Source organism: Humulus lupulus, chromosome 1 (assembly GCF_963169125.1).
Source record: "Humulus lupulus chromosome 1, drHumLupu1.1, whole genome shotgun sequence".
Classification (NCBI taxonomy): domain Eukaryota; kingdom Viridiplantae; phylum Streptophyta; class Magnoliopsida; order Rosales; family Cannabaceae; genus Humulus; species Humulus lupulus.
This window is the reverse complement of record NC_084793.1, coordinates 187,504,915-187,528,423: the sequence shown is the minus strand read 5'-3', so window position 1 is coordinate 187,528,423 and position 23,509 is coordinate 187,504,915. Positions and strand designations below refer to the sequence as shown.

Genomic DNA, 23,509 nt, shown 5'->3' with positions numbered 1-23,509 from the left:
AGAACTTAAACGCACTAAAAGTTCAATTGAGACACTAATCTATGCATTTCGAACAGATCTCGGCATGGTTTTTTGGTTTTCTTGCAATTTTTTTCTTTAGTTTTTTCGCGATTTTTAAAAATCTGAAATGTTAAAATTTGCAGAAAATTCGATGCAACTCGATACACCTCAATTCTCAGCTCAATGGGCCCTTAAAAATCATGGTTTCATGAAAAAATCAATTCACGTCGATGCCATTCATTGAAAATGCATAACTTTTCACTCGAGTGTTTGTTTGATGTGTTTTTTTTAATTTGGGTACTTTTAAGAGATCTACACGTTTGAGATGTGTACATACACATTTGAGGAGTTAAAAATGTTGAAAACACGCCAAAGTTCAAAGCAATACCCCAATTCTTTTGAAGTTGGGTTTCTTTTAAACTTCCCAAATGTGTATGTACACATCTCAAACATGTATATCTAAAAAAAAATACCCAAATTAAAAAAAATGACCTCAAACAGACACCCGAGTGAAAAATTATGCATTTTCAATGAATTGCATCGAGTTTCATCAAGGGGCATCGAGGTAAATTGATTTTTGAATGAAAATCATGATTTTTAATGGCCCATCGAGCTAGGCATCGATGTGTATCGAAGTGGATCAAGTTTTATAATGAAAATCATGATTTTAAGGCCCCATTGAGTTGGATCTCGATGCACCTCGATGTCCCTCGACGAAACTCGATACGATTAATTGAAAGTGCATAACTTTTTACTCGGGTGTCCGTTTGAGGTCATTTTTTTAATTTGGGTATTTTTTTAAGATCTATATGTTTGAGATGTGTAAATGCATATTTGGGAAGTTTAAAGGTAGAAAAGATACCCAGTTTCTTTGAATTTTAGGGTGTTTTCAACCTTTAAACTTCCCAAATGTGTATGTACACATCTCAAACGTGTAGATATCGATAAAAATACCCAGATTCATAAAACACAATCACATCAAATGGACACTCAAGTGAAAAGCTGCATTTTCAATGAATGGCACAGAGTTTCATCGAGGTGCATCGATGTAAATCAATTTTTTTTCTTCATGAAAACCATGATTTTTAAGGGCCCATCAAGCTGGGTATCGAACTGTATCTTGGTGCATCGAATTTTCTGCAAATTTTAACATTTCAGATCTAAAATAATCGCGAAAAACTGAAAAAAATTGCAAGAAAAAAAATCATGCTTAGATCTATTCAGAATGCATAGATTAGTGTCTTAATTGAACTTTTAGTGAGTTTAAGTTCTAAATCATAAAAAATTATCATGATTTTTTTTTTTTTATCTCCATGGATAAGTCAAGTGAAAAGAAATGGAGGGGGAAGAAGAGAAGGGAAATGGAGGGGGAAAGAGAGAAAGAGAGAGGGGAAAACTAAGAAAAAAATGGAGGTGGGTAGGTGGTGATGGAGGTGCATCAACCATGGCGATAGAATGAGGAGAAGAGGGAGGAGGGAATGTCCGAAAGAGAGAATAGTACTGAAGGGCAACATATGTTAGGGGCATTTTTGGAAACAAGGAGAATAATGTCATAAAATGATCATGTGAATATAACATGAGATATTTTTGATTTAGTACCCCCATAATGCCTAATTTCCCTTTGTATTTATTACCAAACTATTTTGCAAAAGCATATATATGAAAAACCAAAGTATGAGAATCGTGGATGAGTTGGCATGTAACGTCACAAGTAGCAATAATAATAGCAAACCACCCCTCTTAAAGTTAATCGTTTTCAAATTATGTCTTGGTCTCTCATACTGTCACTTGGTGCCCTACTTCAAGACACCTCAACTACCTTCTCAAATAAAACATGGCACGTCCAAGATTTTTTTCATTACTATTATTGTATTTTTTTTTGGAGAGGAATGGCTCGTCCAAGTTTAAGAACCTAAATTATTTCACTAGTCTACACCATTCAATGACTTTACAAAGGAAAACACACATATCTCGAGTTTAGTTGGCCTTTAAGCAATTAATTAAAATCCAATACACTTATTTGTTATTTATTTAATAAATTGATTAAAAATAAACAATTTGATTTTACTTGCTATTATAGATGGATGCAAAAGGAGAAAAATTCAACCATATTTCGATAACACTTGCCGCTGGGGTCCATAATCTAATCTTTTGTTTGGGAAGGACGGATGAGCATTGACTGGTTCTCTCTCTCTCTCTCCCTCTCACTTAAAGGTCAACTTGGTGAGAAGAAAAGAAGTGAGAGAAAAATAAACAATAGTGAAAATAGACTGCTGAAGCATTTTAATGGTTTACCAATTCACAAGGCAAACCCTCTTTCAAATATGTTGTTTCATTGAAAATGATTTGACAGGAAAAACTACATTCAGTCCATAAAAAATACAAAATTATACTGCTGTACCATTTGTTTTTTAACCAACAGCCACAGCTTTGAACATTATCAGTCTTTAATTCCTTATGTGGAAGTATTCAAACACGGCAGCCTGTATTGTTAATTTCTTTTCTTGCGAAAACATAATCCACTTTCAAGGTTTGTTTAATTTTGGCCATTGACTATGTATAGAAACAGTCTAAAATCAGAAATGTGTTAGGAAAACTTGAACGTCAAGACTTAATTGTGCCAATAGAGCTTTTGGTTTAGGACTATGTTTTTTGTGTTGTTTACTTCATTCCAAGAAGTCAGATAGATTCTGGCAGAAACTCAGCAGGAGATTTTCTTCCCCGTTTCATAGTGATCCAAAAAGAGGTGTAAATACTTTTGAAGTTCTGGTTGTATGAATGATGGAACAAAAACTACAGGTTTTTCTGCTTGTTGCAATATCCCAAACATGGGTCGCCGTATATTCAAACAATCAAGACTGTAAGTTCATTTATGGGGTTGTACTGAAGTGTCATCTAATGATCTAACAATGATTCATTTATAAAAGAAAAAAATGCATCTTACATACCTGTAATACTTGGTACTTGAGATGAACCACACTGGTGTTGTGTGCCGTTGTTTTTTTTTTTCTTTTTCTTTTTTGAGTATATGAAAGAGCATGAAAAAGAAAATATTCTACAGACTTTCTTTCCTGGTGTTTCATTGTCTAGCTGAGCAATAGTTCTGATTCTTGTCTATTGAAATTCAAAAGGGAAAAAACATTAGTGCAGTGCTATGTTAGTGTTGATTTTCCAAATTCTTTATGAGAAAAGTTAGGATTGGTGCTTGAACAAGTAATTTAACTATAGCAAGCTGAAGATTCCTCTGCCAAATAAAGCATTTATGATAGCATTAACAAGAATCTGACAACAGAACCTCTCTCATATATCTTGAACATACTCTTTTTACAAAGAATTTTTGGTCCTATTGAGATTAAGTTTGTGTCTTATGAGGCTCTCTTTTCTTCTATCATTTCTTTCACTGAAACTATAGTTGGTTCACCATTAAATTCTGGGCTGTTTATGTTTGACTCATATTGCTTCAATTTCTTATCATCATGAGCTTTGAGGACTATCAGAAACTTTACATGGTTTTAGAGTTTTGTTATTTGTATGGTCATTTCTTCTACTAATATGTTTTGCTCTTCCTTCTGAAAACTTCAGATTTGGTTGTAATTTGTTGGATACATCCTATTGAGAATGCATCTCTCTCTCCTTATTTCTTATATTTTTTTGACTCCTTGCGTAGTTCTTGGTTTAAAGTCTCTTGATTGGAAGAACAAACCTCCTAATTGGGTTGGTGCGGATCCTTGTGAAGCCAATTGGGATGGCATTGACTGCAGCGATAATCGTGTTACATCCATGTAAGAAAACCTTTCATAATTAAATAACTTCTGCTTATTTCTACCAAATTCACTGCGTCCTGATATGTAAAGTGCTAATTTTTCCAGAACGTTATCAAGCATGGGGTTAGAAGGTCAGCTGTCTGGAGATATCGAACAGTTATCTGAACTACAGACTCTGTAGGTCTTCTATTGCACTTTGCTTAATTATTGGCCTTTTATCAATATCTTATAAATATGAACTATCAATCAGTGGCTTCCTTTCTCCCTTCTGCCAACAATATGTAGCTAATTGCTAACACATTCTGACATTCACCACTCTTAATGTTAGGAGGCACTAATAGTGACTTCTTACAAAATAGTCATTTTAGTTAATTATTATCACAAAAATATGTATAACTAGATTTCTAAAACACCCTTATTATTAATTGGCAACTAAATTTTCATGTTGTATTCCTGATTGTTTTTTTTTCCCATACAGGGATTTGTCTTACAACAAGAAACTGACAGGACCACTCCCACAGTCAATAGGGAATCTTCAAAAACTTAATAATTTGTAAGGAGATGTTGAATTGTTTAATGGAAATTTCATTTTGAGATCCTGCTAGTAATTTTTTTTATTTTTATTGTTTTATGGTTGCAAGAATCTTGGTTGGTTGTGCCTTCTCTGGTCAAATTCCTGGCACAATAGGATCTCTAAAGGAGCTGGTCTTTATGTAAGGATATTGCAGTTTCATATATAAGACTAAGCTTTCAGTATTCCTTTAAAAAAGTATAAAAAATTGTCCTCCTTGGTTCTAACTCATGACATTAAATGTAGATCTCTGAACTCTAATCGTTTCACTGGTCTGATTCCACCATCCATTGGTAATCTATCCAAACTTTATTGGCTAGATCTAGCAGACAACCAAATAGAGGGAACTATCCCAGTCTCTCGTGGGAACACACCTGGTCTTGACATGTTACTTCATTGCAAGCACTTGTACGTAAATTCGGCTTTGTCATCACCGTATAAGTTAACTACTTTTCTTACATTGATATATCTCTTCTTTCAATAATCTGATCTGTTTTCAACAGCCATTTTGGAAAGAATAAGCTCGAAGGCTCAATTCCAGAAACGCTTTTCAGCTCAAATATGACTTTGATACATGTGTAAGTTTGACAATAAAATCAGTTCTATGAAAACACATTCTTCTGTGTTAAACATTAATTTTCTGGCAGTTGCTTTGATCAAATTGCATTTTAGTACGGAAATGTGTTGAGTACTTGGAAATTTTTCTCCATGGGGTCATCGGAAAAGTGACTATGCATTTGTTTATTTTTTTAAAGATAGCCAAATGAAGTACAACAGTGTAGTCATTAATATACTGTTCTCATTTAACTTGCAGGCTTTTCGATAGTAACCAATTGACTGGGAGCATTCCTTTGAGCCTTGGACTTGTTAAGAGTTTAGAAGTGGTGTAAGTACCAACCTCATATATTTAGTCCATACGTGAACTTGTTTGAATGTTTACAATGCCTAACACTATCATATAAAATTTTCTTGTCTAACCTGCAGCCGCCTTGATGGGAATGAATTGAGTGACGATGTACCCACAAACCTCAATGATCTTACAAATGTTACTGAGTTGTAAGCAGAAAAACTAGTCTTTTTCATTTTTGCTTTGAACTTGTACACAGAGTTGTTATCTTATGGCTTGAAAATCTTGCTATATATTTTTGATAGATCATGTTCTTGTGACCTTTTAATAGGATCTTGTCCGATAACAAGCTGAGTGGCCCTCTTCCTAACCTTACCGGCATGAATGGCCTGCATTTCCTGTAAGTTCAAGAACCTCCAATATCAAGTAAAGCATTTATAGACCATTGTTGTTCAAATTGAGCACTTGATATAATTTTTTTCCTTCCAAAAATCATTTTTCAGTAATCATATCATAATGATTTTGATAACAATGACTTCTCAACATTACTGCAGAGATTTGAGCAACAATAGTTTTGACACTTCCGATTTTCCTTCATGGATTTCAACCTTACAGTCTTTGACAACATTGTATGTCTCTCTCCTCCCTTATTCTTCTGCCCAGTGCATATGTTTGTCTTTATTTCCAGCCCATTGTGTTGAATATGCAGTGGCATGTCCAAGATTACTCATTTAACTTTTTAAACTTGCGTGACAGAATAATGGAGGACACAAATCTTCAAGGACCGATTCCGGTTGACCTATTCAGTCTTCCAAATCTAGAGACTGTGTGAGTTGATAATCATAAGTTGATCTGACCTACTACAGTTTTCAGAGTAACAGATGTTGAGAACATATAGAGGTTTCTTTAAATTTGAGAGGGTTATAGTTCATATATTCTTCCAAGTGATTACTTTTCACATCGATTGCAGGGTTCTAAGGAAGAACAAACTCAACGGTACGTTGGATATTGGAACATCCTATAGCTCCCATCTGAACCTCGTTGATTTGAAGAACAATCAAATTACCAAATTTGCCAATAGTGATGAAGTGCAGGGCATTGATATTATGTAAACAACATCCTCCAATACATTTCTTCTTTTTCAGTTTTAGGTGATTACAGTAAGGCCTAAATGTTCTTTTCTTTCTTATCTTTCCCCTGCAGACTTTTGGATAACCTGATTTGTCTGGAAACAACAGAAACCAAAGCGAATTACTGTAGTAACTCAGTTTCCCACTCTAGTAATAGCTCATATGTTACACCTGAAAAAAACAATTGTATTCGTACTCCTTGCAGTTCAGATAAGATTTCCAGCCCCAACTGCCTATGTGCTTATCCATACACAGGAACATTAAACTTCCGAGCTCCTTCCTTCTCAGACTTGGAAAACGAAACTTACTACCAAATACTCGAGAATTCTCTCACGTCCTTTTTCGAGAAATTTAAAGTTAAAGTTGATTCTATTGCTTTGAGTAATCCCAACGAGGTTTCCTCTGAATATCTAAATATAAAGCTAGAAATATTCCCATCTGGCCATGATAGTTTTGATAGAAAAGAAATTTCAGATATGGGTTTTGCTCTTAGCAACCAAACATACAAGACCCCAAAAACTTTTGGTCCCTTCTTTTTTATTGCTGACCAGTATGAAAGCTATGCAGGTGATTCTTTAAACATGACTAAAGCGATCTGTTTCAGTTTATCTATCAACTTCTTATAACTCTTCATGTACAGACTCAATAGAAGTTCCTTCAGACTCAAACAAGTCATCCAAGACAAGTATTAGCATCATCATTGGAGGAGTGGTTGGTGGTTTGGCTGTTGTGGTGTTATTACTTCTTGCAGGGCTGTATGCTTTCCACCAGAAGAAGAGAGCAGAAAAAGCTACTGAGCTGAGCCGCCCTTTTGGTAAAGCATCTTCTTGTCTTTCTCTGCCAGAACTAAAACAACACTTTCTCAGAACATTGTAAGAATTTTAGTTTATTTTAATACAGGGAGCTGGGATACAAATTCAAGTAGTGGAGCAGTTCCACAGTTAAAAGGGGCAAGGTGGTTCTCTTTTGAAGAGCTCAAGAAATACACCAACAATTTTTCAGCTGCAAATGATGTTGGATCTGGGGGTTATGGGAAGGTTGGTTTTTCATTATCTTCTCTGTGTATATAATTGTTAGTTCCAAAATCCAAACTATGATTATATACCATATCATTTCAATTGGTGAATTAACTCTTAACCCAAATTGATTTTTTAATATTGACTACTCATCTGTTTGAAATGCTATTCTTTTTTTGGAACTCTAGTGTCTTGTTTATGGTATGCATTTGTGTTGTCTTCCTCATTTTCATTTTTATTTCTTTTCTTAAATATTTCCATATCTGCTCTTAAAATTATCTACATCCAGAAAAACTTTGCCAATTTACTTTGGGCACTATATAGTAACCAAGTGGTAACGTTTCAAAGGTTTACCGTGGAACTCTTCCCACCGGAGAATTGGTTGCCATCAAAAGATCTCTAAAAGAATCAATGCAGGGTGGAGTTGAGTTCAAAACTGAGATCGAACTTCTTTCAAGGGTTCATCACAAGAATCTTGTCACCCTTGTTGGATTTTGTTTTGAGCAAGGTGAACAAATATTGGTCTATGAGTATATACCAAATGGTTCTTTAAAGGATAGTCTCACAGGTATTTCCATCTAATTCTTCACCATCCTTGTGTTCTAAACCATCTTGTACATTTTGACACCTTAAGTGCATATTTAATCTATTTATGAATAATTGAGATCTTTCCATACATAGTTAAGAGCTCTACACTACACATGTTAAAAAATTATATGTTCTCCAGAAATGTATTTTTCACAAGATAGTTCAATCGCTCATTTTTTTGTGATAACTCTTAATAGACATGCTTGTTATATGCAGGTAAGTCTGGGATTAGATTGGATTGGATGAAAAGACTCCGAGTAGCTCTTGGTACTGCAAGAGGCCTTTCCTATCTTCATGAACTTGCCAATCCTACAATAATACATAGAGATATTAAATCAACCAATGTCCTTTTGGACGATCGCTTAAATGCAAAAGTTGCTGATTTTGGTCTCTCCAAGCTTATGATGAAGGATGGTGATAAGGATCATGTAACTACTCAAGTCAAAGGAACAATGGTGAGTTTTATACCCCTCAAAGCTCCTGGCATCAGTTGGTGCATTCTTATTTATACAGAATGAAAATCTTTGTTATCAGTTTAGACAGCCAAAATCTGTTCTTTTAAACTATTTATGTACCTTCATTTTTTTGATAAAGCATATAGAAATTAGTATTCATAGTTCAGAAGTATTTGACCATGAAAATCCTAGATGATGATTCTGATAGAAAATTAATTGAGAAATTTAGATGAAAACTTTGGACACGCAGCTGATAAGCCTCCCATCTGTGTACACTAGGAGACCTCGAAACACTTAGGTTTTTCTGGTGCTAATTATATTTTGTTTTATTCAGTTTATTATGTTTTATTTAGTATTATTCTGTTTTTATTAGTTAATCTAGCTGTCTATTTTAATGCCGAGTTGTATTAATTGTATTTGATCTATATTATCCTAGCTGACATTAGGTTGAAAAGGGAACCACAACCTATAAATAAGGCAGCGGTTTCATTTAGAGGGGAGTTTTTGGGAAAATAGAGAGAATTAGACTTAGGAGAGAGCAGTCCTCTCGAAAGGCTGTAAATTGAAGATACTAGCATCTTAAAGGCTAGATTGTACTACTTTTTCATCAATAATACAGAGGTTTTCTTTGAGGGATTTCATTCTTAGTGTTACTATCTGATAGAAAAATCATATTCTCTAAGATTGTTCTATCAATTTGGTGCGGTGAGCTGCGGACATGAGACCAAAGAAGACTACAGAGAAGGGTGATTCCAGTGCTGGGTTTGAGGAAGATATGAAGACTGAGTTCTCAGAATTCAAGCACTCAATGGAGGAAATGGCGCGCGCATTCAACAGTCACAGAGGGAGTTCCAAGAACAATTGCTGCAATAGTTTAGAGCTTTCATGGACAACCAAGAACGATCAAGAAACCATCAAGATTCCAAGGAGGACGATGGAGCTACTGCCAGCCAGGAAAAGGGGAAGAACAAGGACGCAGTGATACAAAGCGCACCCCAGCAGAGTGAATTTCATACTGGATTCAGGCGTTGGTCAACTGGAACATCCCCCACGACAGGTTTTAGAGGCACACGACACTCAAATGGAGGATCCATGGATCACAGACAACAAGAAGCTCAATTTCGCCATGAAAATTGACTAAAAAAATTGAAGATGCCAACTTTTGATGGAGAAAACCCGGATGGCTGGATAATGCAAGCAGAAAGATTCTTTACTTGCCATGGGTACGACGAAGATGAGAAGATTGAGGCGGCTTTCATCTCATTCTTAGGCGATGCACTCCTGTGGAACCAATATGAGAGCAACAAGCGTGATATACATAGCTGGGAAGAACTGAAAAGGCTATTACTTTGAAATTTCAGAGATACCCAAGAAGGTTCTTTGTATGATCAGTTTTTGACAGTGAAACAAGAGGGTTCTGTTTCAGATTACAAGAAAAAATTCATCAGGTTGTTGGCACCATTAAAGAACGTTGATCCAGCAGTACAACTAAGCACTTTCTTGAATGGGTTACTCCCTTCTTTACGGGCAGAATTGCGAATTTTGAGGCCAAGAAATGTGGACGAAGCCATGGACATAGTTCAGGATATAGAAGACAAGAATAGGGCTAAAAGGCAGGGTTATTCAGCAACAAACAAGGCATCAACTTCGGAGTCATTTTCCAAGGTAGAAAGAACGGAAACACGCCCTCATTTGGCGACTTCCACCACTGAAGTTAGACGACTTACTGAATCTGAAATTCAGTATAAATGTCAAAAGGGGTTGTGTTTTCACTGCGATGAAAAATGGTCACCAGGCCATCATTGCAAAAAGAAAGAGTTGCAGGTTATTATGGTGCCCGAGGTGATTGATGACACCATTTCAGACCAAGACTCTGATGACGACATCGAGAACAAGGCAAAATTGGAGTTAACTGAAGTACAAGACAAGGTAGAAGTATCCTTCCAATCTATGGCTGGATTGACTAATAATTCAACCATGAAACTCAAAGGAGAATTAGGCTCTACAATAGAGGTAATCCTCATTGACTCAGGGGATACTCACAATTTTATTTCCAAGGCATTGGTAGCTAAAATGAATATACTAGTTACCAAGACTAAGGAGTACGGGGTCACAATGGGAAATGGAGACTTAATAAAATGTGGCCGAGTTTGTAATAATCTGAACATACATTTCCAAGGAGTGGACATTTGGGATGACTTCTTACCCATACAACCAGGGAGTGCAAACATAATCCTTGGGTTACAGTGGCTGGCCACACTTGGGCTGACTAAAACCAATTGGAAATTACAGACTATGGAATTTCAGCTAGGCAAAAGGACTGTTACAATCAAAGGAGACCCATCTCTAGACCGCTCCATGGTGTCCCTAAAGAGTATGGTGAAGACCCTACAAGCCGAAAAACAAGGAGTCTTACTGGAACTGAATTTTGTTGGCAAGGGTGAAGGCCTTTTAGCCGTAGAGGTACCTGATTTTTTAGCATTTATTATTAACAAATATGTTGCTATTTTTGATATGCCTAGAGGCCTACCCCGTCGAGGACACACAAGCATGCCATCAACCTCCAATTAGGTTCTGCCCCCATTAGTGTGCAGCCCTACATATACGCCCATGCACAAAAAGCTGAGATAGAGAAATTAATCTCTGAAATGCTGACAGCTGGAATAATACAGCCAAGTACCAGCCCCTTCTCAAGTCCAGTCCTCTTTGTTAAAAAGAAAGATGGCTCATGGAGATTTTGTGTTGACAATTGCGCCCTAAATAGAGCCACAATACCAGATAACTATCCAATCCCTGTGATTGATGAGTTACTTGATGAACTAAATGGTGCTATAATATTTTCAAAATTGGATTTAAAATCAGATTATCATCAAATTTGAGTAAGGCAGGAAGATGTGCACAAAATGGCATTCCGAACACATGATGCCCACTACAAATTTTTAGTCATGCCATTCGGATTGACCAACGCTCTTGCCACTTTCCAGTCACTAATGAACGATGTCTTCAAACCTTATTTGCACCAATTTGTGGTTGTATTTTTTGATGATATTCTAGTGTACAGCAAGACCAAAGAATTCCATCAACAACACTTATCTCAGGTCTTTGACCTACTACAAAACCACCATCTCTATGCCAACAAAAAAAAAAATGCCCTTTTGGACAGCCACAAGTGGCGTATCTCGGTCATATTATTTCTCAACAAGGAGTAGCAGCTGACTCGGAAAAAATAAAAGCCGTGATGGAATGGCCGCTGCCCAAGACTATTAAGGCTCTCCAATGGTTTCTTAGGCCTTATTGGCTACTATAGAAATTTTGTAGCTAATTATGCTCGCATCGCACAACCACTAACAAATCAGCTGAAGAAAGACCAATTCTTATGGGGGACAACCGCAGATTATGCTTTTCAACAAATTAAGGAGGCGATGACTAAAGTTCCAGTTCTAGCTCTGTCAGATTTTTCCCAACTATTTTTATTGAAATAGATGCATTGGACCGCAGATTGAGGGCTGTTTTGCTACAAAATCATAAACTAATTGCTTATTACAACCAGGATTTAGGGGTCCAAGCTCTAAGAAAATCAATTAATGAAAATGAATTAGTGGCTATTGTCTATGTTGTAGCTAAGTGGCGACCTTATTTTCTAGGGAGAAGGTTTATAGTCAGAACTGACCAACAAAGTCTTAGGTTTTTACTGGAACAGCAAGTAATGGTTAAGAGTACCAAAACTGGGTGTCAAAGCTCATGGGAATGGACTTTCAGATTGAGTATAAACCAGGAGCCCACAACAGGGTGGCTGACGCCTTGTCAAGACAATTAGGTTTGGCCTCTCTTGACTCAATGGTCACGACAGAATGAGATTTATGACCAGAATTAGCCAAAGAAATAAAGTCAGATTTAGTACTTAAGCAACTGTTGGAGGACATAAAAAACAGGCAACAAGACTCCCCATGATTTTCACATTTACCTGGCTTACTTCACTACAAAACTCACTTGGTTATTCCAAAAAAATCCACTCTAATACCCAAGATACCGGCTGAATTCCACAATACTCCTTTTAGTGGACATTCGAGAGAGCTAAAGACTTGTAAGAGTGGCTGCCGAACTCTTTTGGGAGGGACTCCGAGACAATGTATACAAATTTGTCCAAGGTTGCACCACATGTCAACACAACAAGCTGCTCACCACATCCCCAGTGGGCATGCTACAGCCCTTAGCACTTTCAACACAAGTTTGGGATGAGGTCACCATAGACTTTATTGAAGGACTACCAAAGTATAAAGGGTAGGAAATATCTTAGTTGTGGTGGATAGGCTAACGAAGTATGCACATTTTATAAGGCTTAAACACCCCTTTCAGTCCCTACAGTAGCCGATTCCTTCATGAAAGAAATAGTGAGGCTACATAGCATTCCTTAGTCAATACTTTCAGATCGGGATAGGATTTTCCTAAGTCTATTTTGGAGTCATCTATTCAAGTTACAAGGCACTACATTAAAAAAGAGCATCACCTACCATCCACAAACAAATGAACAATCTGAAGTGCTCAATCGATGTCTAGAAACATACCTATGATGCTTCTCATATCAGCAATCAAAATAGTGGTCAAAATGGTTGGCATTGGCTGAATACTCCTACAAAACTTCCTACCATTCTTCACTCAAAAGCACCCCCTTCAAAGCCATTCTTCACTCAAAAGCACCCCCTTCAAAGCCCTGTATGGGAGGGACCCTCCTATTCTATTACCCTACAAGAAAGGGACTGCAATGGTCTCCTCAGTAGACGAATTTCTGGATTCTAGGGATGCTATCCTAGATAATCTAAGGATGCATCTTCTTCGTGCCCAACACCAGATGAAACTCCAAGCGGATACCAAGCGAAAATCTCTGGAATTTTCAGTTGGGGACAAGGTTTATCTCAAGCTCAGACCATATCGACAATGTTCACTAGCCAAGCGCTCCAACGAGAAGCTTTCAGCCCGTTATTATGAGCCTTTTCCTATTATTTAGCGCATAGGTTCAGTGGCTTACAAGCTTTAGCTCCCTGATCACGCTCGGATTCACCCAGTTTTTCATGTGTCCCAGCTTCGTTGAGCAATAGGAGATGAACCAGCCACTCACACCATTTTGCCTCAACTTATAGCGGACCTTGAACTTCAAATAGAGCTTGAAGCAGTCCTTACTATGCATTTTACAGTTGCCAACGCTGTCCATCCTTTTGAAGGACTCATCAAGTGGAAGGCTCTGCCTAAATATGAAGCAACTTGGGAGCCCTACAACACCATTCTTGAACAATTTCCTTCTTTTCATCTTGAGGACAAGGTAAAGGTTTTTTTTTTTTTTTTTTTTTAGGGGGGGGGGGGGGTGTATTGATAAGCCTCCCATCCAGGTTGTGTACACTAGGAGACCCCGAAACACTTAGGTTTTTCTAGTGCTAATTATATTTTGTTTTATTCAGTTTATTATGTTTTATTTAGTATTATTCTGTTTTTATTAGTTAGTCTAGCTGTCTATTTTAAAGCTGAGTTGTATTAATTGTATTTGATCTATTTTATCCTAGCTGGCATTAGGTTGTAAAGGGAACCAAAGCCTATAAATAAGGCAGGGATTTCATTTAGAGGGAATTTTTTTGGGAAAATAGAGAGAATTAGACTTAGGAGTGAGCAATCCTCTCGAAAGACTGTAAATTGGAGATAATAGCATCTCGAAGGCTAGATTGTACTACTTTTCATCAACAATACATAGGTTTTCTTTGAGGGATTTCATTCTTGGTGTTACTGTATGATAGAAAAATCCTATTCTCTAACATTGTTCTATTAGCAGCTCATTGCCTCAGAAACATAACACACACAACTTGAAAAGCCTACTTTCTTAATGGAGTTTGTTGTGATCAATCTATCACAAAACAAGAACAATAACTAAACAGAAAAACTTCACAGCTAAAAATGGCAGAATCTTAACAAACAACAACAAAGTAATAAAAACTTAGCTTTTCACAGGGATATATGTAGTTCAACTCATTTCTGAGTCTACATCCACGGGAACAGCCTTATAGGCTTTGTACTATCTTTATTGATCAAAGGAGATTACAAAAATGACAGCAGCTACAAATCCTTTACAACAAAAAGAGTTCTTGAGTATCAGGATTGCAAGAACTTAAACTCTTCTTCTCTCTACTTCTTGGAACAGATCTCTTCTAATCTTGACTTCTCCTAAAAATGAAATGTGTATCTATATATATAAGTCAGTGAGATACAAAGAATGTTTTTTTTTTAACTGCTGTCAATTATATTTACAGATCATCTTAAATGAGGCTGACTTGTCAAGTGTTTGAACCACATCACTACAAATCCACCTTGGTTCAAAAGCACTTGAATGTCTCCTTCAGGATAGTACAGGCTGTTCCAAAACCTCACAAGAGGTCTAACCATATTCTCCTATATTGAACAAGTTCAGGCAGTGCCTAAACTTGTCTTGAGTGACCCCTTTTGTGAACATATCAGCTGGATTATTAGCTGTGTTTATCTTCTTAACTTGAACTTCTCTGTTAGCAATCACCTCTCTAATAAAGTGCAGTTTAATATCAATATGTTTGGATCTCTCATGGAACATGGAATTCTTCATCAAGTGTAGAGCACTCTGATTGTCACAGTAAACCGTGATGTTTTCTGAATTAAATCCCAACTCTTTAGTAAGTCCCTTTAGCCATATTGCTTCTTTAATAGCTTCTGTGGCTGCCATATATTCAGCTTCAGTTGATGATAAAGCAACTACTTTCTGCAAGTTAGCCTTCCAACTAACACACCCTCCTTGAACTGTAAATACATACCCAGTTAGAGATCTTCTTGTGTCTATACAGCCAGCATAATCTGAGTCTACATACCCAACTACTTCACTTTCAAACAATGGTTCTGAGTTAAAGATTAGTCCAACATTTAGGGATCCTTTTATATACCTTAGAATCCATTTAAGAGCACTCCAATGTTGCTCACCGGGGTCTGCAATAAAACGACTTACTATGCTCATTGCATAGGCCAAATCTGGCCTGGTGCACACCATGGCATACATCAAGCTGCCAACTCCACTAGCATATGGGACAGTGTCCATGTAACTCCTTTCTTCTTCTGTTATGGGAGATTGATCTTTGGTGAGTTTAAAATGTGCAGCCAATGGAGTGTTAACTGGTTTGGCTTTGTCCATACTAAACTTTTCAAGTACCTTCTACAAGTATCTTCCTTGAGACAAGAAAATAGAGTTGGTCTTTTTCTTCTAATGTCAATGCCCAGAATTCTTTTAGCAGCACCTAAATCTTTCATGTCAAACTCAGATCTCAGCTGATACTTGAGTTTGTTTATGTCTTCTTTGTTCTTTCCAACAATTAAGATGTCATCAACATAAAGCAACAAATAGATTTGATTACCAAAGTATACACATGGATCATAGCAACTTTTAACAAAATCTATTTTTGTCATAAACTCATCAAACCTTAAGTTCCATTGTCTAGGTGCTTGTCTTAGTCCATAAAGAGATTTTTGTAAGAGACATACCTTGTTTTGGTCACTGCACTCAAATCCTTCGGGCTGCTTCATATAGATTGCCTCATCAAGTTTTCCATGAAGGAAAGCACTCCTAACATCCATTTGGTCCACCTCAAGATCGAGTTTGGCTGCTTTTGACATTATAACTCTAATAGAAGCTTGTTTTACAACTGGAGAGAAAATTTCATTGAAGTCAACTCCTTCTTTTTGAGTGAATCCTTTTGCTACAAGTCTGGCTTTGTAGTGAGTATTCTCAATTCTAGGAATACCTTCCTTCTTTCTAAAAATCCACTTGCAATCAACCAATCTCTGACCTGCTGGTTTGTCAACAAGAATCCATGTTTTGTTCTTCTGTAGTGATTGCATTTCTTCCTGAATGGCCTGAATCCATGATGCACTTTCCCTGCTGCTTATTGCCTCTTGGTAGGTTGTCGGTTCTGAATTCTCAATTTCACTTGCTGTTGTCAATGCAAAAGCAGTAAAATCTGCAAAACCAAATCGTTTAGGGGCTTTAATGTCTCTTTTAGTTCTGTCCCTGGCTAGTTGATATTCTTCTAGGCTCCTCTCATCATCATCTTTATTGTTTCCAGTTGTAACTTTCTGATTTTGAGTCAAGTTGCTTCTGTTTTGGTTGATTTCCACCTCAATCTAATTACTACTTGCACCCTTGCTGATTCTTGTATCTGAATTTGTCTTCATTGCCATTTCATCTTCTTTAAACACCACATCTCTACTGATTATGCACTTCTTAAAGCCTGGTTCTAAACACCATAACCTGTAACCTTTAACCCCTTCAGGATACCCAAGAAACATGCACTTAACTGCCCGGGGTTCAAGTTTATCTTGTCTTATGTGTGCATAGGCCAAACAACCAAACACTTTTAGAAGATCAAAACTTGGAGCTTAGCCTGTCCATTTTTCTTGGGGTGTCATAAAGCCAATGGCAGCTGAAGGACATTTATTGATCAAGTAACAAGCAGTAGTTGCTGCCTCACCCCAAAACTTTCTTCCTAAACCAGCACCTTTTAATAAGCATCTCACTCTTTCAAGGATTGTTCTATTCATTCTTTCAGCAAGCCCATTCTGTTGGGGTGTACCACGAACAGTAAGATGTCTTGCTATACCTTCCCTACTACAGAATTCATTGAACTCAGCTGAACAAAATTCTAGGCCATTGTCAGTTCGAAGCTTCTTAATTTTCTTTCCTGTTTGATTTTCAATCAGCTTCTTCCATTTGACAAAGGTACCAAAAGCTTCATCTTTGGTCTTCAACAAGAAAATCCAGACCTTCTTTGAGTAGTCATCAATGATGCTCATGAAATAATTTGCACCACCCATAGTTGATACTTTAGCAGCCCCCCATAGGTCCGAATGTATATACCCAAGTAGATCTTTTGTTGTGTGAATTCCTGAGCTGAACTTCACTCTATAGCTCTTGCCATATACACATTCTTCGCAAAAACCCAAATTTCCTGAGAGTTTTCCTTTCAAAATGCCTTGTTTTTCCGGTTCACACAGTCCTCTTTCACTCACATGGCCAAGTTGAAGATGCCATAGTTTGGTTGTGTTTGCATCAGCATTACATGAAACATTTGAAACAACACCAGTTACTGTCTTTCCAACTAGAAAATAAAGACCATTTCTAAAAGTTCCTTTCATTACAACTAGAGAGCCTTTAATTACTTTTAATGATTTTTCATCAATTTTAACAGAGCAGCCATTAGCAGCAAGAGTTCCAATGGATAACAAGTTTCTTTTCAATTCAGGAACGTACCTTACATTCTGTATAGTTCTTTGAATTCCATCATGTAGTTTCAGCACCACAGAACCTAAACCTTGTACTGAACAAGCTTTATTATCTCCAAGCAACACAGTCCCTCCATCTTTTTCTTCAAAACTACTGAATAGTTCTCTGTTTGGACACATATGGAATGAGCAACCCGAGTCCAATATCCATTTTTGGCCTGATTCAGTGCTTGAGACTTCCAAAACATCTGCTGAATCATATCCATCAGATGCAACACTTGCCTCTCCTTTATCAAGCTTCTTGTCTCGGTTTAGCTTGGCCTTTAATGCATAACATTCATCTCTAAAATGACCTTCCTTCTTGCAATAATAACACTTCTTTCCAGTAGCATTTCTAGACTTGGATCTTGATCTATGACCTCCTCTGCCATGATGATTCTTGTGAGTCTTAGAGTCTCTCTTCTCACTTCTGCCTCTTGCAAACAGCCCTTCACCACTTGAGTCAACTTTATCATTAGATTTCTTCTGAATCTCTTTTGAATTCAATGCTGCCTTTACTTCGGACATGGTCAAAGTATCTTTGCCATATAGGATTGTATCAACAAAATGTTCATACATTTTAGGTAGGGAACTCAGCAAGAGAATTGCTTGATCTTCTTCATCTATCTTAACTCCAATATTGTTCAAGTCAAGAACAATTTTATTGAAGTCATCCAAATGTTTTCTTAACTCTTTTGCATCATCCATCTTTAACGTGTAGAGCTTCTTCTTCAAGTACAGTTTGTTTGCCAATGATTTCTTCAAGTAGATTGATGCCAACTTATTCCACAGCTCAATGGCTGTCTCTTCATTCGACACTTCACGTAGAACTTCATCTCCCAAACTCAATAGAATTATACTATGAGCCTTTGTTTGAATCTCTTGTTGTTTCTTCTTATCATCACCCAACTCAATTAGAGCTTTGCTGTCAATGGCCTCGGCAACCCCTTGATGAACTAGTAAGGCCTTCATTTTAATCCTCCATAGGCTAAAGTCATTTGTCCCTGTAAACTTATCCACCTCAAACTTTGCTGAAGCCATTTTCTTGAAGTTTCTTGATGTAACACTAGTGTTCTTGAACCACAATCAGACCTGAGCTCTTGATACCAATTGTTGTGATCAATCTATCACAAAACAAGAACAATAACTAAACAGAAAAACTTCACAGCTAAAAATGGCAGAATCTTAACAAACAACAACAAAGTAATAAAAACTTAGCTTTTCACAGGGATATACGTAGTTCAACTCATTTCTGAGTCTACATCCACGGGAACAGCCTTATAGGCTTTGTACTATCTTTATTGATCAAAGGAGATTACAAAAATGACAGCAGCTACAAATCCTTTACAACAAAAAGAGTTCTTGAGTATCAGGATTGCAAGAACTTAAACTCTTCTTCTCTCTACTTCTTGGAACAGATCTCTTCTAATCTTGACTTCTCCTAAAAATGAAATGTGTATCTATATATATAAGTCAGTGAGATACAAAGAATGTTTTTTTTTTTAACTGCTGTCAATTATATTTACAGATCATCTTAAATGAGGCTGACTTGTCAAGTGTTTGAACCACATCACTACAGAGTTTTTGCTAAAAAATTCAGCCAACTGTTGTTTTGCATCCGCTTCTTCATTCATTGAAAAAACTTCCTTTTTATAAATATAACAATGAGGAATTTTCATCAACCAGCTAAAAGTTGTTGCACTCATTAGTACTTCAAATTTAATATCTATTGAGAAAATGATGACACAATATCCCGAGACCTTGAAAACCATGTCATTTTGTTATTAAAAGATGCAGTATTCTAGATATGGAACTATAATGTTGTTGAGGTTATTGTAGATATCAAATATTACATAATTTATTTTTTCTAATCGTGGAGTTTGTTTATTGGCATAGGGTTACTTGGATCCTGAATATTACATGACACAACAGCTGACTGAGAAGAGTGATGTTTATAGTTTTGGAGTACTGATGTTGGAACTCATAACTGCCAAAAAACCTATAGAGCGAGGGAAATACGTCGTCAGAGAAATTCGACTGGCAATGGATAAAACTAAAGATCTATACAACCTCCACTCATTCATTGACTCTACCATGGGTTTGGGAACAAGATTGATTGGTTTTGACAAGTATGTGGACCTGGCATTGGAGTGTGTTGGAGATTCTGGAGTAGACAGGCCTACAATGAGTGACGTGGTGAAAGAGATTGAAGCCATCATGAAGCTTGCTGGTTTGAACCCAAATGCTGATTCAGAACCCACATCTGCAAGTTATGAGTATTCTAGTAAGATGAGCTCCTCCAATCCTTATGGCGAAGATGCCTTTGATCATAGCGGAACCTTCCCGCCATCAAAGATTGAGCCTCTGTAGCATTGTTTCAAACACAAAATATCCAAGTTTGTTGAAATTGGCAGGCCTTTTTAAAAAAAATATTATTTGTATATGTAAAGATAACCTTTGTGTTCTATTTCATATGGTTGTTGTTAGAATTAATCGTTCCTAATGCATAATATTAATAAGGATCGCTAAAATAAACTGAAGCTCAAGAAATCTAACTTCTAGCCATTGAAACATGATACAATAATTTACATGAACTCTGTTTATGATGCACATCTAAATACTCCAATTTCATTTAGTTTCATTTTCAAAAATCACATTTCTCTCCATTTTTTTTACAACTTTGAGAACACACACTCTCTCTCTTTCTCTCTTCAATCTATCAAGCCCAGCCACCCAACTGCTACACGCTGTTGGGATGAGGCTATTACACAAAACTTTGTATATTACAATTCAAAATAATTTAATTTTTAACAACGGTCAATATGTGTTGTTAAAGTCCTTTAACAACATATTGGTGTACGGTGTCTTTCACGATGTTGTTAAAAGTATGGAGCTTACGACCACGTGCTTTTAATGTTGTGAAAGATAAAATAAACGTTGTGCAAGGTCTTACAACAACTAGCATTGTTTGTTGTAGAAAAGTTTAAATTATTCAAAACATTGACAACCAGCAGAGGTAAGTTGTTATTTCTCTACAACAACATAGTGCAGTATGTTGTTACATTATTTAATAATTCGAAAATATATTTATTATTATTATTTTACTTTTTAGATTCCTAGAATATTAATCATGCATAGAATACTTTTTTTAAATATTGAAGTACTTGTTTTTTCTTAGTAAAAATTAATATAATGAGTCTATTACAAGCTCCAATCCAAAAAAAAACTTGACATATAAATTAAAATTTCTCAAGTAGATATAAGCCAACATATAATACAAAAATTAGGTCATAAAGTGCATGGCTAATAAATATATATTAATCCATCCAAAATCAAAAGGTGGTGTGCCACTTGATTTCTACAACCGGGAAAGAAAAATAATATTTAATTAGAATATTGTATTATTATTTAATCTTGTAAATTCATAAAGAAATATACATATATCTATATATAAATATATTTAAATTACCTACACCACATAAGTTTAATACAACTCTTTGGCCATGGAACACAACTTCCTATTGTATCTCTCAGCACTTTTTAATCATTTGTTGATCTATATAACTTCAAATTTTGATTACAGACAACATCAACCCAAACTTTCCAACAATCTCTTCCTAGAGGCATATGAAGAACACTTGAAGTAGGATCTGTTGAAGCAATTTTCCCTTCTGCTATAATTTATTCTACATAAAAAATGTACCAATGCAGAAGTTGGCATTTTCACGCATTGTACTAATATTATGCTGAGACTAAAGAAAATATATATAATGTTAATTTCTATTATATATATATAAGAAGAATATAGTAATATAAATTAGTTTTACCTGAGGTGTCTCTACATGAGAATGTATTATGTCATGATCAACATCTTTCATATGTTTATCAGTTGAGTTTTCTTGAGAAGCAAAGCGGTGAAGACTTCAAACTTTTCTTCAAGTTGCTCCATCTTTTGACTTTGAACTTGAAGATGACTTTCTAGTTCTTTGACATTTCCACTGCATTGCATTATGAGCACTTAATCTAGTAGGAGAAACCCATATCCCAATCCTCGAACTCGTCCTCGTTTTTCAGGTCCAAATACTTTTGCAATTGCATCTTCATTAATGATAGATGGATTTGGATTTGTTTGAGTGTACTCTTGTATTTCATCATATATATGTATAAAATGCAAACATCATGTAATACTATTAATTATGTTAAAAGAAGTAGAGTTAATCAAGAATTTCACTTTCAATATTTACCAATGCCTCGTTAACAACTTCATTGATAGGTCACCCATTCTTTTTCAAGTGTGCTTGAGTCCATACATCTACCCTTGATACTTATGAACATTTTGATTTCTCTTTCAAGTTTACGTGACCTATCTCAAGTTTTGTTAGCTTCCTTAATTTGTCTTGTTATCTTTGCCTTAAATTACCTCCAATACATTGCCATCATATGAAATATGATATCTTCATGATTACCTTCCCAAATAAACCTTTGCTACAGATTTCAAATAAAAAGGTAAGCATTTAAATATAATTGCAAGTTAAGAAAGTAAAAGTATTATATAAAGAAATTAGTATAACCTGTACTAGTTCCCAAAGCTCTTTCTTCTTCTCTTTATCAATTTGCCTCTAATGTCCAAGTATAATAGGAAAATGCTCCCTTGCTAGGACACCAAGATATGAAGCAAGTTTTTATGAATTTTCCTTAACTAGTTGACCTCTCTCATTGAAAGTAATTTTCAAACATGATTGTACCATGCCCATTCTTGTTGGGCCTCACTTGCATTTTCCTTTTATTTTAACTTCAGTTTGTGATTCAATGTTGTTCTCATTAGTTGCATTTGAACTAGATTGAGGACCTCTTTCTCCACTTTATATTCTTATTCCTTCATTTCCTTGACGAGTGGCGACAAAAACCATAGCACGATGTTGTTGTTTCCCTCTCTTTTCACCATTTTTAGAAATCTACAAAAAAGGAATCAACATAAAAGAGTAAAAATCTGGTTTGTAATAACAGCTTATTTCCCTAATAAGCTAAGATAATGAGTATATAATTAACTTACTTCTAGACCATGCGCTTTCTTCAATTCTTGATATCAAATGTTAATTCTGTAAAAAAATTAAACTTAATATGAAATTGTAGCAAAATTTCTATATGTATATGTAGAACTATCTTTTATAAATAAAAAAAAATTCAAATAAGCTAAGATATATATTCATGAAAACAATAAGAATATACACATTAATTTTCACGAATACAATAACAAGTACTTCATCATAATGCTCATATTCTTAATAAATACTCTATCCAGCACATAATATACCCTCAACATCATTTCTAAAGAATTGCTCATCTTCATTATAATTGTCTTCAAGTATTGTTACATCAATCACTCCACTTTCATCATCCGAAGTGAACTCATGAAATCCCCTTAGTGGTGCTTGCATCACAACATACCAATTTGATGTTTCAGACTCTCTAGAGTAAAAAATCTGTTTAGCTTGTGAAGTCAAAATGAAAGGATCATTTTCAAATTGGCTTTGTCCTTCATGAATGTTAACTAATATAAAACCATCTTCATTTTTTACTTCATTGACAACATTTGCCCAATCACATTTAAATAGTGGAACTTTGAATGCATTATAATCAAGCACTATGACATCTCTTAATACCCCATAATTTGATATCTTTCCAACAACTTGTGTACTGTCTTTAACACTAGATCTAAAAATTGTTTTTGCTTCAACTAAAATGCCACTATTTTGCCAAGACTTCTCAGGATATTTAGTACAAAATCTGAATTTGTTAATAATGTAACCAGTGGATGAC

General features: G+C 35.8%; 1 protein-coding gene across 1 annotated transcript; it reads left to right on the top strand.

Moving 5' to 3' along the window:
* Positions 1-2,391: 2,391 nt before the first annotated feature.
* On the top strand, positions 2,392-20,178 carry LOC133801402 (leucine-rich repeat receptor protein kinase HPCA1-like). The gene is made up of 19 exons (XM_062239607.1): positions 2,392-2,860; positions 3,668-3,782; positions 3,870-3,941; positions 4,243-4,317; positions 4,406-4,477; positions 4,582-4,743; positions 4,839-4,913; positions 5,150-5,221; positions 5,320-5,391; positions 5,514-5,582; positions 5,737-5,811; positions 5,939-6,010; positions 6,153-6,290; positions 6,386-6,879; positions 6,953-7,126; positions 7,213-7,349; positions 7,677-7,896; positions 8,133-8,371; positions 19,586-20,178. The coding sequence occupies exons 1-19, from the start codon at positions 2,779-2,781 to the stop codon at positions 20,057-20,059; spliced, it is 2,889 nt and encodes a 962-aa protein (XP_062095591.1). The 5' UTR covers positions 2,392-2,778; the 3' UTR covers positions 20,060-20,178.
* The last annotated feature ends 3,331 nt before the right edge of the window (positions 20,179-23,509 follow it).